General features: G+C 42.3%; 2 protein-coding genes across 2 annotated transcripts in view; one reads left to right on the top strand and one right to left on the bottom strand.

The window, feature by feature from the left end:
• The window catches only part of LOC106811657 (reticulon-4-like), a gene marked incomplete in the record, with an annotated part of 31700 nt that extends 24997 nt beyond the window's left edge, over window positions 1-6703 (bottom strand). The window contains 3 exon segments of the mRNA XM_014815359.1: window positions 4890-5069; window positions 5793-6496; window positions 6595-6703. Of these exon segments, the coding sequence (XP_014670845.1) occupies window positions 4890-5069; window positions 5793-6492 (880 nt within the window).
• Window positions 6704-6909: 206 nt separating this feature from the next.
• Window positions 6910-15974, top strand: part of LOC106811654 (serine palmitoyltransferase 2-like) — an 18765-nt gene continuing 9700 nt past the window's right edge. Inside the window, exons 1-3 of the mRNA XM_014815355.1 lie at window positions 6910-7134; window positions 13155-13325; window positions 13805-13959. Of these exons, the coding sequence (XP_014670841.1) occupies window positions 7018-7134; window positions 13155-13325; window positions 13805-13959 (443 nt within the window). The 5' untranslated portion in view covers window positions 6910-7017. The remainder of the gene's footprint in view (window positions 7135-13154; window positions 13326-13804; window positions 13960-15974) is intronic.

The following is a 15974-nucleotide window of genomic DNA, read 5'->3' as shown; positions in this document are numbered from 1 at the left end:
CAACTTGAAACGCAATAATAAAGCAACATCGTCCGTAAAATACCAACACGAGCCTCATAGTCATACTCATGGTCATATTTACACATCGTGGGAGGAGGAGTCTCGGTCATTAAACACATGTATTGATGTAAGATGTACAGCCCATAGATACACTTGTTCTTTAATTAACTTAGATGTTTGCTTTAATATATAGCGAATAACGACCAAAACGCATGCCGAGCGTTTGAAAATGTGAAACTACTGACGTGTGACGTGCGAGTCCTGTATTCGTCGTGTCTAGTACTAGCTAACAACATTTACGAACGTTCTACGTGAATATCCTTGCACCCTAATCCTCGCTACATGCACCCAACATCAAAGTTCCACCCACAGAGAGCTTACAGTTTACGAAAACGTTAAAAGAGCCCGCCTAACCTTTCTCGTAGTCTTCCTCCATCTTGCCGTGGCTGCGTAATGCGTTACAGCAACAGCAGGGAGCATGCCATTATTTCGAGCAACGCTTCAATGCGCAATGACTGCATTGTCAAACTCTACGCTGAAGGGGCCGTGTCATAACGCCAGCAGAATGCGCTGAGGATGATGAAATGGAATCGATGCTCACTAAGCTATCACTGACGCACTAAGCTATTTCAGACGCGGTTGCTGGTTTTCAAGTGTTAGTGAAACTTGCTACTGCAAGTTAGAAACGTGTGGCGAATACAGCTATGGATATTTCCGGACCGGCGTCATTTTAAATGTATCAATATATTGCCATATAAATAGTTTATACGTGTCTGTCTGACTTTCATCTTCGCCCGCCCCTCTATCGCTTGTCAAACAAATGTGGTATATGAAGTCACTTCACTACGTCTATAAAGTATGATATGAGCTGTACACACTTACATGTAGGCGATAGAAGAGTTATGAAATAGTATCGAGGAATAACAAAAAAACGCGAACGCATATACTTCGCAGCACTTTTTCTACACATACAGTCCTGTTGCTAATTAATGTCGATAGGATGTTAGTGTAAAAGCAGTGTTTTGTGAATCAACAACACTAATTATGACTATTTGAGTGATTAAAAAATATATCCCATGCTTCGTTTAATTTTTACGTCTCATGCTATATAAGATCCGATAACGCATATGGGATAGGTTAGCGTATTCTAATTTGGCTAACTGTATCAGCCAATGAAAAGCCGAGATAATATCCGAAAGGGCGAAGCTCTGCACGCTAGAATCTCTACATGGAAGGAATACATAGCAAGATACGGCCTATAATTAGCAGGTGATGCTGCAATCTTGAAAGATTTCGTGGAGCAACCGCCTGTACAGATCGGATCAACGGGTTATACGGAGTCCCACAAAGATGCTTGTACATTTACAATATACATACAATCCGAGTTTACATTAGGAGTAACTGCAAATACAGCAATATTGGGCATATTACCAGCACCCAAGCCCGAAGTAATGATATCTAATTTGTTCACAGTACTAGTCTAAATTACAGTGAAGGATTCGGAATCTAAAATTACGGGGCCTCGATTTCGCGTATATTGGCGTGCAACGGAGCCGCAAGTCACGTGGTGCTAGTCTACCGGCTACGAGACCCCCCATACAAATCTTGGATTCGCGTTTTTTTTTCAATTGTTTTTCCGTTATTGCATCTTCACGCCTACTTTAATTGGGAAATAATATCTAATGAAATTCGGATACAAGGGGAAACATATATGTCCAGGGTATATTCCTGGGTATGGTCCAGGGTATACTCCTACATATATACTCCTGGGTATATTGCGAAGAATTTCTTGTCAGACCATATGGATGTAGAGAATCAGGCTCGATTAGGGACACGTAAACAACAGGGAAATATATAGAGACTATATTATACTATATTATTTCTATGGTAAACAATCAGAGACAAAGCCCGTTGATTATATCACGCACGTACAAATAGAATCTAAAATCACTACGAAGCGCAAAGAAATACGTTCCGTGTAGAGTGATAATGATATCCGGAGTGTATAATATAGATTCAATTGTATATATTTATTAGAGTGTATAGTATAGATTGTATAATATAGATCTATATTATATACACTCCTGATGATATATATAGCATATCGTTGCATGTACAAACAACAAACAGGCCACGTGGCAACCACGTGCCATGCATTCATTCAGCACACTCACCCTGCCTTCCATTTGCTTTGCTCTTCACCATCTCAAAGGCGCCTCTCGATTAATACGGAGATTGTGTTCTGACGTTACGACACACGAGAACTTCGCGGCGATACAAGACAAGCTATTCACACGTCACGTGAAAAGGACACAGGAGATTACACACACGTTCGCTGCACTTAACAGAGATATTCACTTTCGCGGACACTGCCGGTTACGTGACCTGGCCGTCTTTCTTTCTCTCTCATACACACTTTCACACACACGCGCAGGCACGGATAGCTAGCTGCTAACAGTCCCTACACTTATTTCGTACGACTCCTCTTACAAAGTAACTGGGTCAACAGCTCAGATCAAGTCATGCATCATTGCCCGTAAAATAAGCAGAGGTGGAGGATTGGGCGTGCTGCAGTTGCCCCAAAACGTGGCGCTTTACTTGAAAGTGTAGGCGCAAGCATTTTGGCAACGTGAGGGAATATAATAAGAATAAATATGATATAATTGATAATAATATATAATAATGATTTAATTGTGCTATCGTTGCTAAACACGTGAGAAAATGCGCACCAAGCCAAGCGAGACTGCCATATAATATTGCTCTTCCCAATTAACGTATCGCGTTAGACAGGTTCCAAAGGTCCCCCGATGCCATACGCGCAAGGTGATTCGATTTACGGCGACAGTCTAACACCGCGCTTAAAATTTCTAAATTCTGTGTTATTTCCTCAGATGTGATCGCGCGTCGAGAGACAATCTATTTAAAAATCAGTTGAAAAAAAATTAGAAACTGCCGCTGTAGCGGTGTCGCCTTGTGAAATTGTTCTCGACGCTTCTCAGAAATTTCTGCAGCTCGGGTTTCTGCACCGCACAGTTTTATGTAGGTGCTGCGTGTCTATAGGACGCAGATGCTCGTAAACTTGTAAGGACATACACAGCCGTGCTGGTTCAGCACGCGAAGCTGAGTATAATAATAATATATATATATATATATAACAATAAACATATACATATTTATTATACATAACACGCACATACACACACGCGCGCACACACACACACACACACGCACGCACATACACACACACACACACACACACACACACACACACACAAACACGCACGCACGCACGCAGACGCGCTCGCGCACGCACACACGCAGACGCACACGCACGCACGCACACAAAACAAACATATACATAAACATACATAGTTATATTGGTAGAACTCAACCAATATACAGAAACCCGCGCTACGCACTTTTGCTTAGTTTGCTGCCGAGTGGTACTGGCAGTCACCTGTGACTACAGAGTTCCATGAAAGATCGTTTGAAGTTCCTTTTTTTTAAAGAAGCCAGTGCAGTTTAGCCCTATCGTAAACACAGGTGCCTTTCCACGCATGTACAGTGATTATACACCATCCGCACAGCCAGTACAGACTGTAAATAACATCTGCACCCTGTGTTCATGGAAACAGAAAAGGACGGGTTATTGCCGGTATTGGTACAGCAAACTAGGACTAGGCCACGTTCAGCAGTCATTCATGACTCACGCGCGTTTTTCCTGACAAACTGCATTCAACCGTTTTTTCTGGTTAGGCTGTTTCCAGTAAAATTGAAACTGCTTGTCGTCAACGGTCGTTTTCAACGAATTTAGATTGTCATCATGTCATGTAATGCTGTACAAAGTTGCACATTCAATCTGGCATTAGGGTTTCTGCTATGTAATCATCAGGTCGATTAATTCCCCCTCTCCCCAATTAAATTCGGCTATGAAAACATGTTATTTTGATTTTCTATACAAATTTAGGGTAAATCGGAAAGGGGAGAAGATTAAGGGCAGGTCTTATTATTATTTAGAATAATTCCCTCAAAATAAGGCTCAGAGTATATATCCAGATAGCAGCACCAAATAATAAAAGTTCTCAGGCTCTGCGTGAGCCACGAACCCAGACCTAACAATTATGTTTCACACAGCTATATAGTACTCTCCCCACCTTCCATAACTCCGATCCCCACCCCTCACTTGGGGGTGCCGCTCATGAAAAACACCAATGAGGTTTAAAGTGAAGCTAACTGAACTTATTACCGGAATCCGGAAATCCATGCAGCAAATTGTCGCTAGTTTGAGAAATGTCGACAGAAGACTGGTAAAACCTTAATTTTAGTACAATTCCACAGCAACATGCTTACTGCTCATTGAAGCGCTGCACGTATACTAATCATAAACAAGACAATTACCATGCCGTGGTTCATAGACATATTTTACAATTTTACAGAACAAAAGCATCATTTGTCTGCAGAAAGTAGTTACATAGCAGAAATTGCGTACGCCATCACGTACAGCAAGTTTTTGATGTGCACCGCTCATCATTTCCATGGTCACTGACTGGGGAATTCCGTGAAATGATGTGAAAGCAACTTATAGCATAGGAAAGCGCCAATGCCCAGGGGTGCTGGTCCAAATGTGTAGCCGATAGCACACAGATCAATACCGGAATGCTTCACCCAGATGCCAAATCAAGCAGTGTCGAAAACAAGCTACCATGGTATTTTCATAATACGGTGATTTGCTTAAATATATTATCCCTGTTTTGGATGACTCCGTAAAAGCGTGATGCTAAAGAAACAACAGATTCGTATGTATAAAGTCAATCCGCTAACATATCGCAATGGCGGTCATCGCTGTAATTCACGTGCATTTATTCGACTCGAGCACGCGAACCACTCACCTTTGAGAGCTGGAACATCATGGGCTTCCTTCTCCTCCTCCTCCTCCTTCTTCACAGACTCGATCGCCTCCTCGGCTTCCTCTGCCACTAGAGCTTCACCTGGCATTTCGCTGCGCGGGGAGAACTCATAGGGAGCGGGAGTCGACTCGGACACTTCACACAGAGGTGTGACAGAGGGCTCTGGAAAACAACCAGCATCAGGCACTACCTGTGACTCTGGATCATAGATGGGCGCCGAAGCTCCAGCGGCAAAGCTCTGTTCCCCTCCCGTGATCCCCTGCGACTCGCCATGCAAAGCCGGAAGCGATTCCCCCCACCCTGCATGCACCCCGCCCTCACTAGCGTGGTCAAGGTGGCTCTCCTCGGATGGGACTCCCTCGTACAATTGTGGCTGGACAGGGCCTGTGAGGACAACTTCCTGATCAGTTTCGGGGACAGCTTCGTTGGACCCCATCCCCTCCCATACAGTTTTTGGCAAAATTTCCTTAGCAAATTCGATACCCGCCTCCCCACCGTGTCGTTCATCAGTCAAATTCAAATCCGAAAGCTGTCCACTTGCTTCCATCTTGTGCAAGTGCGTGTCGTCAGTCGACAGTACTTCCCGACACTCTTCCCTGCTATCAGTCATGTCGTCAACAACTTCGAAAGAGGACCCCGTATCGGGACTCCACTCTTTGTGAGCTGCGCTATCTTCCTCTCCCTCGACCCTCTGCGCTTTCTCTTCAGTCGATTCTAAAGCTGCTCTTTCGTCCTCATCTAGCAACTGCAAGAACTCCTCGCGGGCAATATCGACTGGGGATTTGGAGGGCTGAACTAACTCGGGCGTAACGTTAGTGTCGCCATGCAGAGCTGGTAGCGGAGACGTGGCCTCTGCAGCGATTGTCGTGTTAGTACTATGCTCACCAGTGGACTCTTGCTCAGCGCCAGCTTGTAATGTGTCAGTAGCGGCAAGCTCAGAGTCTACCGCCGAAGCCGCGCTAACTTCTGGAACCTCGTGGGACATTTCGGCTTCGAGGGGATCAGTTGGGATTTCAGGAGCAGACAGTTGTGGGGTTGGCTCTTCTTGCTCAGGCTCACGCTCTTCTGGCTCTAGGATAGCTTCTTGCAGCTGCTGCATTGTATCGGATGGCGAAGTATATAGATCCGTCTCGTATGGCTTTGTGCTTTGGGGTTCGTCAAAGTCAACCAGCAGTCCCTTCTCCGGCTTGTCTCTCTCACCCTCATCTAAGTCGTCATCGCCGAACTCTTCTTCAACACGCTCCGCGTCTTCGTGTCCAAATTTATCAACATCCTCGGCTCCTGAGTCAGGTGTGTGCTCGTGGTCTTGCTCGCCGGAAGCGTGTTCGAAGGGGGACATCACGATATTTTTCTCTGAAATATCAGCCTCACGGTTTGCCTCCATCTCCTGCTCGCTTTCATCCTCGTCCTTCTTATCAAACTGAGATCCTGGTGCGTCATATCCGTATAGTGCCGTATCGTCTGGCGCTGATACTGGACTAGCAGACTCGAGCTTCTCAAATCCCTGGTCGGAACCTAGGGAATCGGGCGACTCAACTTGATGCATTTTGTGGTCGAATTCCTCTTCTCTGTCAACACTCTCCATATTTCTGAAAGTACAAAGTAACACAGTGAAAACTCGAGGAGTTACAGAGAAAGTAACCTACATTGGTATTTCATTCTATTAATATGGTCGCATTTATCTTACCTGCAGAGCAATTCAAAATCCACGTACAACTTCTCTAAAGACAAGTCTCAGTCTGTTGCTATCGGCGACCGGCCTAAAAGTGCGCTGCAGCTGCCAAACAGGATGTGACGCTCATTTGTGGGCGGTACTTGCTCCTGCCTTTTTTTCTTGATAAGAGTGTAATTTCGTTATTTTCTCTCAGTAAAAAGCACACACCTTATTTGCGAACAGGGTGGATCAGTTTTGTGATTTTTTAGACGCTATGAACTTAATTAATGTCTTCGTAAATATATTCAAATTTGTTGCTAAAAAGAGTACCTACCGTAGGCCTACGTAACTTAGTTGTAAAACCAGTTTCTTATTGGCGCGCAGAAACCAATAATCCATGAAGCCTCCAATGGTGAACACCGTTACTCATACGCTACCGAGTTGACTCACCCAGCTATGGCGTCGACCACGAAACAGTTATCTTTCATGCCTCCTCAAAAGTCACACGAAAATGGTCACAATTGGGAAACTGTACGAGCAAATGGAGTGACAGCACAGGAAATGAAAGAGGAGGTACTGTGTTTATTTCATTGTTGAGATTTATTTTGATGCCTATTCCTGGAAATCCGAGTAACAAAAAACTACCGGTACTGTAGCCTGTAGGCCCTACCCGTCTAAAGAAGATTTGAGCATACATGTGCCGATGGCGATGTGATTGTGATTCGTTAATTTGTCGGCTAAAAGATACATTAATATTAATGGAATTATTGAAGTAAATGTGAAACTTTCAAGTGTAGTATTGCCTATATTGGTTACGGTAGAGAAACCTAGTTCAAGTAGTTGTTTGTTTATGGTTAGCGCTTGTAAGTTGTAATTATTAATATAATTTATAATTTATATTTATAATATAAATTATAATGTTCTGTATACAAACAATTGTCACTGACACTGTGACCTGTCACTCTTGGGGAGTGGCTGGTCATGACTTAACCCGACCAGGCTGTGTAACTAACGTCAATATACAGCCTGTCATCCATCCATTGGAAAATCGTGTACCTCTACAAAAACTACCGAACAATTACGTATATTTCAAATAAAATGATCATCTAAGCATTTCTGCCTTGTTTTGTATCAAGTATAACCTTCAAGTTATAGTATTCCAGCATTGTTATTAAAACTAATACCTCAGTTCGCTGTGCACAGTGTAAATTTCAAGAGCCGAACCAAAATTTCAACCAACCGCCAACCGCCATGTTTCCAATGTGCATGCTTTTCAATCGGAACGCGGAAAACCCGAAACGACATAATATACCATAGCGTTGCAACTCGCGTTGGCGCCAAGGCCGTACGCAGGAAATTTTCTGTAGGGGGCAAATACGCAGGAAATTTTCTGTAGGGGGGGCAAAGGTACTCCCCACACCCTCTATTGCCCTATTTGTCCCATTAAAAGGCATACTCTGAAAATCTCTAGGGGGGCAACTGCCCCTGCTGCCCCCCTGCTGCGTACGGCCTTGGTTGGCGCGAGCATAAATAAGCATCATATACTCGTATATATATAAATATTAAAACATTGAAAACCAGGAAACATCAATCTACAACAACTTAATAATTATCATTGCGAAGATATGTACTTGCCTTGTGTTTAGGCCTATGCACTGTGAAAATCAGGTCCATTGCCGATTTTAGTCGCACTGAACATGGCGGACATGGCGGCTGTCTGGTTGTTTTGATCCAATTCATCTCAGAAAATACGGCATAACTTGATAATTCAGTATAGCGCCCAGTTACCGCGAGCAAGCCAGAGGTTTATAGATTTGTTTGAGCTGTTACATGTGATGCTAGCTGTGTCGATGTTTGGATACCGAGCAGGACAAAAATTTTAAAAAAAATTTCGGGGGCTACTTTTCAAGCTCGCGTGCATGAAAATAGCACTCTAAAATTTGGTTTGCATTGAACTTTATGCAAATTTACAAGGGCTCGTTTTGCCATTTCCGAGGCTCTTTTTGGCATTTCGGGGGCTAAATCGCTCTGAGCCCCCGTGTATTTTTTCACTGATACCGAGGCAACATTGACATTGACCCAGAGGCAATACTCTGCCCTATAAGTATAAATTTTGTGTGTCACACTTTGGGTGGCGTGTTAGATCCTACACACAACCTACCTAATAAACTATGCCACTAGTAGACTCCAACAAATTTAAAATCCTGCAGATGTAGCAGATTTTTAATGTTAAGGCTAACTGAGGTCGCCCTTACGACCTAGTCGCCGACAAAATTTGAAGATCGTACGTCAAAAACCGGCCAGATTGCTGATAAAAACATTGGCGACTAAACTCGACATGAGTTCTCTTACGATAGAGAATACGGTTGCTGACTGCGATCGCAGGAATAGAAACGGTTCTATTTCTATGCGGCGGTCGGCGACAAATCGTGAGTGGCAGCCAATCACCGCTACGTGTCGAGTCACATGATTATCAAAAGTCACATGATTAACAAAATGGCAGCCTACACAGCAGTTTACAAGGAGGGATTATCGCACAAACCATTCCTCAAATATATATTAAGTTTTTTCGGATATCACAGGCAATTTTTAGAAAATTGAGGATAGATTCACGAAGTTACCTGATGTTAACTGGTAAGCGTCATTTTGTTGGTCATGTGACTCGTTGTTAAATTTATGTAGACTGGTCCAGGGAAAAAATTAAAATATATTTTTCGGGGGCTACTTTTCAAGCTCGCGTGCATTAAAATAGCACTCTAAAATTTGGTTTGCATTGAACTCTATGCAAATTTACGGGGGCTCTTTTTGGCATTTCCGGGGCTCTTTTTGGCATTTCGGGGGCTAAATCGCCCTGAGCCCCCGTGTATTTTTTTCACTGGACTGGTCCCAGCGTCAAGCTTGCTCTGTTTGTGCTAAAGAACTGCTTGTGCTAGTACAAATACTGGGGCCGCAAACCCGTCTACGTTTCCTGCAGAACGCTAGGATCTGATCGGCGATGTACAGCGTGAAGTCACTTTAAGTTGACGTGAGTGTTGCTACGCTGCTAATCGGCGATAAAGTAGTCGCCGATAGTCAAATCGTAGGGCAACCTGAGCAGGGCCGTCAAATAATGTGGGATGGATTACCTAAGCAGTTTATGATATCCAATAATAACTTTATACCTATCATCCTAGATGCACAAACTGCAGAGGGGTTTTCGCCATCATGCTGACAGATGTGATTTGGGGGAATCTTATTTACGCTGTTCGCAATAAGAAATGATAGCCAAAATATATTTTATTTGTGCGTGAAGTTGTGAATGTGTGAAGTACGTTAGTGTGTAAAAATTAACACATTTTTACCCAACTGATTTATTCTACAATGAAAGCACTTCCATTTCTGCAATAAAAGCGACATAGGCCAAAGGTGAAGGTGGCATAGTTTCTCAGCCTGGGTGCAGGATGTAACACACTACCCCAGTATTCTAGGATTAAAATGGCACATGTCTGATTATACACGTTTTTTGACAAAATTCATTGGTCTAGTCATGACCCCTGCCTGCAGTTTGTTCAAATGTTCCTCTAAAACACAATCTAGCTGCATGCAAATCTCTGTGAACAAACTCACAGAATAATAGAACAGCTTTGTAAACTGTGAGTACCAAATTTAGACAACATTCATTACATTTGAGACAACTGCAGCACAATTACAATTTCTGTTTACATACCGTAATTTTACCATTGAAACAACGTAAGATTCTGTGCATGTTACGGTTAACGTTAACTTAACAGTAATGGTCAGGGTTCTCCCTACGTTGCGCAAACGGGGCGCGCGCGCCCCGTTTGGGAAAACTCCCCCCTGTTTCAATCGTTGCGCCCTGTTTAAATTACCTCCGCCCCGATTAAATTCCACCACAATAAAAGTTTGCCAGCGCGGGAATAGATCGTCAAGAATTCCCATTCGACCAGGACAACCGGCGCGTGTATTTTTACCGTGCCACGCATGCACTGCAGACAATACACAACTACAAACAGTTAACCTGTACTGAACCCAAGACTAACTGTAAACCAAAGATCGTATAGTGCTGGAGGCACAAGATAAACCATTCTCCAATCATAGCGTAGTAGCTAGGTCATGGGTCGCCACAATCGCCATTTTAGGAAGCAAGTTCACACGAAGTTCCCGGATGCTGCTGTATCTGCTACTGTGCAACTGTCTGCTGTGTGCTGTCAGCTCAGCTTACTGTTCTGCTGTAAATTGCTCGAATCGTCAGTGTAAGCCCGACCTGTCTTTCTTCAGGTTCCCCAAGAATACGGAAAGGTGAGAAAACATTCTTTTTTTGTCGAAATCCATCGTGAAAGAGTTGTGAAATCTTCGTTGATACGCCTACCAGTGGCAGTGTTGTTTGTGCACAGGTCGTACGTGCGGTGTACTTCACTACTTGTGTGTTGCAGATGAGCATTTAAACGACATTTACAGCAAGTTATCGACAATAATAGGCGAAATAGAGTAGAGAAACATCAATACTTTGATAGTAGATACATTTAATGTTTATTTACCATTATTTGTTTGAGACGGTACAATGAAGTGCCTGTGCACTGTACCACTGTCTGACACTACACCACTGCACTGTGTACATACTACATACCACATAGTAACATCTGATGATCCGATTATGAATCATTGTTAGATTTTTGTACACTTGAATGAGAGATTTGGTACAGCTATTGGCATAAAAATATTATCTATTACGTTATATTATAATATATATATATATTAACAGTGCTCAATTTTAAGGTTTTTTTTGGGTTGTCCGAGGACAACCAAGAGACCAAAAGGGTTGTCCCTCAAGAGTTTTGGTTGTCCGGATATTATTTAAAACATGTGCTGCATGCGGCTCTGCTCACGTGATGCTCAGTGCTGTAAAGTAAAGGCTATCACATGTACATTTTTATAGTATTGAGTTGGGGACAGCAGACATAGCCATTCGCATTGTTTCACTCATTATATGAAGATAATAAAATATTGGTAATGTGTAAATGATGCTGGATAATGACGTATAATAATAGTAATAAGTTGCATAAAATTTTATTTCATAACATTTACATTAACTACTAACATTACACTATTAACATTACTAACATTACTAACACTGTGTCAAGTCACAGATGAGCAAAAATTGAAATTAACACGAAACATTGTGTTTGTTAAACATGTAATGTTAATCTTTGTATCAACAAGCCAGACAATGCGTCTAGACATGTACGTTTGCAGCGTTTGTGCGAACCCTGGCCGTATGTAAATGAACGCGCGCATTATGATATAACAATTTTTATAGAGGTTGGACACGGACAACCACGGAAGCAATTTTAGTTGCCCGAGAGAAAATCCAGTCGTCACGGACGACGGACGACTGTTAAAATTGAGCCTGTATTAACCATGGTTATCCAATATTATTTCTATGAATCAAACAGACGCGGAGCGGGTTTTGCTTCCTAAAATGGCGGACGTGGCGCTCCATTGCGTACTACACGTCATTGCACGTGTTTCGCATGAGTGGTTTATTCTTGTGCCTCCGGCACTATACGATTCTTTGCTGTACACCGACTCGGCTATCTTATATATACAAGAACCCCACATACCGTCTATGGTGTGGTGGCGATTTTAAGCATTAATTAGTGGTACGGGTAAAAAAACGCCCCCCGGACCCCCCTAGGTTTCGGCCCCGCCCCCTCCCCTTCCCCTCCCCTCCCCCTGTTTGAATTTCATCCTGGGGAGAACCCTGATGGTCATGTATGCATGGGGATACCAAAGTATATCTTAAAGTTAAACTAACTGATCACTACATATGTGAGACCAGGTGGACGGCACACAGTGTTGGGTGTCGTGTGAGCCTTTTTACTATGGGAGGCAATTGCTGTCACGATGTTCTACCATAAAAGTCTTTAAAAAAGGCCCAAGTTTGTAAAATTGTTTATGCAGGCACTTACACCATACAAATATATATTAACTTGACAGTTTTGACAACCGGTATGTTTTCATGTTTAAACTTTTGCGACATTGACCCACTACATGACAAACAAAACGATGATTACATCTGTAGGAGATACAAAAACAAGATTAAGTAACTACCTGTAGTCAGCTTCCACACTTAGGGTTTGTGACCAAATGATTCTTCAAAGTGCTACCTTTCTAATGGTGTCAGTTCTACATACAAACTCTATACCACAAAATACCCATGGATACAAATTTAGCTGAAATTAATGCTGAAAGTTGTAGTAGCGTTACCTATTAATTATTCCTTATAAAAAGCTGCACTGTAAGATTGTGCCTGCCTAATTGTAGAAAATTGTAGCATTTTTCTTATGACGAGGTTGAATCTTAGTAATTATAAATGTGCATTTATCTGGAACAGCCGACCATATTTTTCTTAGTTTTATTGCTGCAAAATGCAAAATGCTTTTATTGCTATTATTTTTATTTGCTATTATTAATGCAAAATGCTTTTATTGCTATTATTATTTATTTGCTATTATTAATGCTATTATTGCTGCAAAATGCTGCAAAAAGGTGATTCTTATTAACACGGTCTTAATTTGTTATCAATGGCGCAGGCGGTTCGGAAATCTCGGAAGCAGCCGCACGAGAGCTACGAACAGACGCCGCTAATCGTCGCTGTGATCACGTATTTCGGCTACGCCGTGCTCGTCATCTTTGGCCACCTTCGCGACTTCATGAAGAAGCACGGACTAGAGGAGATACACTCCGCTAAGGAGTATCTCAAGGTACGACGCGACGATGCAGTGTTAGTTTCTAATTAATCGAGAATATTTTGCTGAATAGCACGAGTTAATCGTTGTGACGAAGGGTATGGGACAAAGTACAAATACTGCTTCGTCGGTTTATTAGTGTTTTCAATGTCAACGTGTATCGTAAAAATTTTTTAATCAAGGTTACATGAGTTGAAGGGGATATCAATATAAGAGTACATACTACTAGTACCTGAACGCAGCAAAAGGTCGTGTTGGGCTGCTATTAATGCTGACTGTACAAAATTCATCGCACTAGGTGCTGTAACAGCTCTAATTGCAAATCAGAATAAAAGAAATGAAAAATTTCAAGCATTAAAATCACAACTTTCTTTGTCATTTGAGCTCGCTTGGACGCCCCCTATAAGGAATCTTTGTTTACGTAAAAGTGCATCTAACGTGTATTTCAAAACGTGTCGGTATGCAAAGTGCAAACATGCTTTCATGTGCTTCAGGGTCATACTCCACTCTACTCTAGCTTTGAGAGCTTTTACACGAGGAATTTGTACGTGAGAATCCGCGACTGCTGGAACAGGCCCATATGCAGCGTGCCGGGAGCTGAGGTGGTGTGCCTGGAGCGCAAGAGTGATGACTACAACTGGCATCTTGAGTAGGTTTTTCTAGCAAGTAGAAATGCCATACCAACAGAGATTTGCGCACAGTGCATAGCAGGGGGTGGGGCCACCACCTCTAGAGGAGTGCCCGACACTCATTCTCCTGTCCATGAAAGGACCGGGCATTTTCCTTCCATGCTATTGAACTCACATCACTGTGGCTTTACTACTAAGCAGGTCATGTAGTATTTCATGGTTTAGGATGGCTGGGGAAGTTTCTGGGAAGGATTTTACGTTCTTCATCCTTCCTTCCAGTCCCTGGCACTCCAGGGCATGAAATTTTGTTTGTAAAATCAATGTCATGTTTCACGCTTGCATTCTTGATTTCAAATTTGTAAAATGTTGATAAATTATAGCGTAATATCCTTCAGGTAAAACAGTAGTCTAGGCTATTAGCTTATTAATGCTATAAATAAAAATGTTGGTACTCGCTAACATGGCTGAAACCAGATACCAAATACCAATGTTACTGGCCCTCCAAATAATTTGCCGGCATATGCCGGTGGGCCGGTGCTAATTTCGTGCCCTGCACTCATTCCTGATATCAACTGTTGCACGAGTCTTGTTTTGTTTCCATTGTAATTAACATATCAGCAGCAAGTAAGGCTTGCCATTAGTGTGCCTCTGATTTAAGCGAAGAAATTAAATTATTGGATTTGGTGACATCAGTGCTATATATATTATAGTTCATTTCTGATTGTCTGCTATGGGTCACCATACAAGTTTATTTGCTGTAGACAGTGATATGGTGACTTACTGTATTGCACGTCTGGTTATCTGCTAAAGCTCACATGTTAATCGTTTGCTAGTTCAAGTGCGGTTATTGGTTATCGCTACAGTTCATGAACAGTTCGTTGTCATACACAGAAGTCCAAACGCAGATATACCAAAAATAGATGATAGGAAAGTTTATTACTATTATGTTCATATTATTTTAGTAGCTTACATGTAGTAATTGTATCCCCCGAACGAGTTCGGGGGGATACTATGGATTTGGCCTCGTCGCGCCGCCGCCGCAGTGATTTCCTTGTGAGCGCTCTACCGGCTGCAGTTCTTCTCAAATCATCTTCAAATTTCGCATGAAGGTGCATTATCGTAAAGCGAAGACGCCAATCGTTTTTGGTGTGGGCGGAGTCATCATTGCCATGGTAACAACATTTTTTGTCAAAATATTCCAGAACCTGTACCTTCTGTAGTTTTTACCTGATTGTCATGAAATTTGGTACACAGGACCAATATATACATATATATATATATAGGACATGTTATATCAGCCCTGTGTGCCAAATTCCATGACAATCGGGTAAAAACAGCACAAGTTACAGGTTCTACAATATTTCCAGAAAAATGTTGTTACCATGGCAACGATGACTCCGCCCACACCAAAAACGATTGGCGTCTTCGCTTTACCATAACGCACCTTCATGCCAAATTTGAAGATGATCCGAGATCGGGTAAAAACTGCAAAAGCTAAAGGAAAATATTTTTTTTTAAAAGGGAAAAGGAAAAAAAAAGGAAAAAAGGAAGGTTTTTAAAGGAAAGGCTTTATTTCACCTTTACCTTGACCTTGATCATATTTCTCTTCCGCTCTCTAACTCAGCCCCTAATTGACCTAGCGCGACCAAACTTGGTATGCTTACACATCTTGGGGAGAAGGTCTGTCGCATAACAAAACCACCACTGCCCTTGACCTTAGTTTGACCTTGACCGTCGACTTACATTTCCTCTTCGGCCTCCTAGGGTAACCAGATTCCATATACTTGCACATCTGAGGCAGACCAGTTGTCTAACAAACCTTTGTCTTTGTGACTTATTTAACTTTACCTGCTTTCTACGTCCTTACAGAGATATTCCATTCATACTAGATCACGGGGGATACATGTAGTTGGCGACAACTGCTCGTTTCTAGTTTTTATTATTTAGACTTTATGAATTAATAACCTGTATTAGAGAGAGTGTGGTCACAGCTAGTGCAAAACTAGTTCAGTTCACCCATTCTGTAGCTTAATCT

The sequence above is a fragment of the Priapulus caudatus genome, unplaced genomic scaffold (assembly GCF_000485595.1).
Source record: "Priapulus caudatus unplaced genomic scaffold, Priapulus_caudatus-5.0.1 Scaffold560, whole genome shotgun sequence".
Classification (NCBI taxonomy): domain Eukaryota; kingdom Metazoa; phylum Priapulida; class Priapulimorpha; order Priapulimorphida; family Priapulidae; genus Priapulus; species Priapulus caudatus.
The sequence above is the reverse complement of the archived record's forward strand: the minus strand, read 5'-3'. Positions and strand labels throughout refer to the sequence as shown.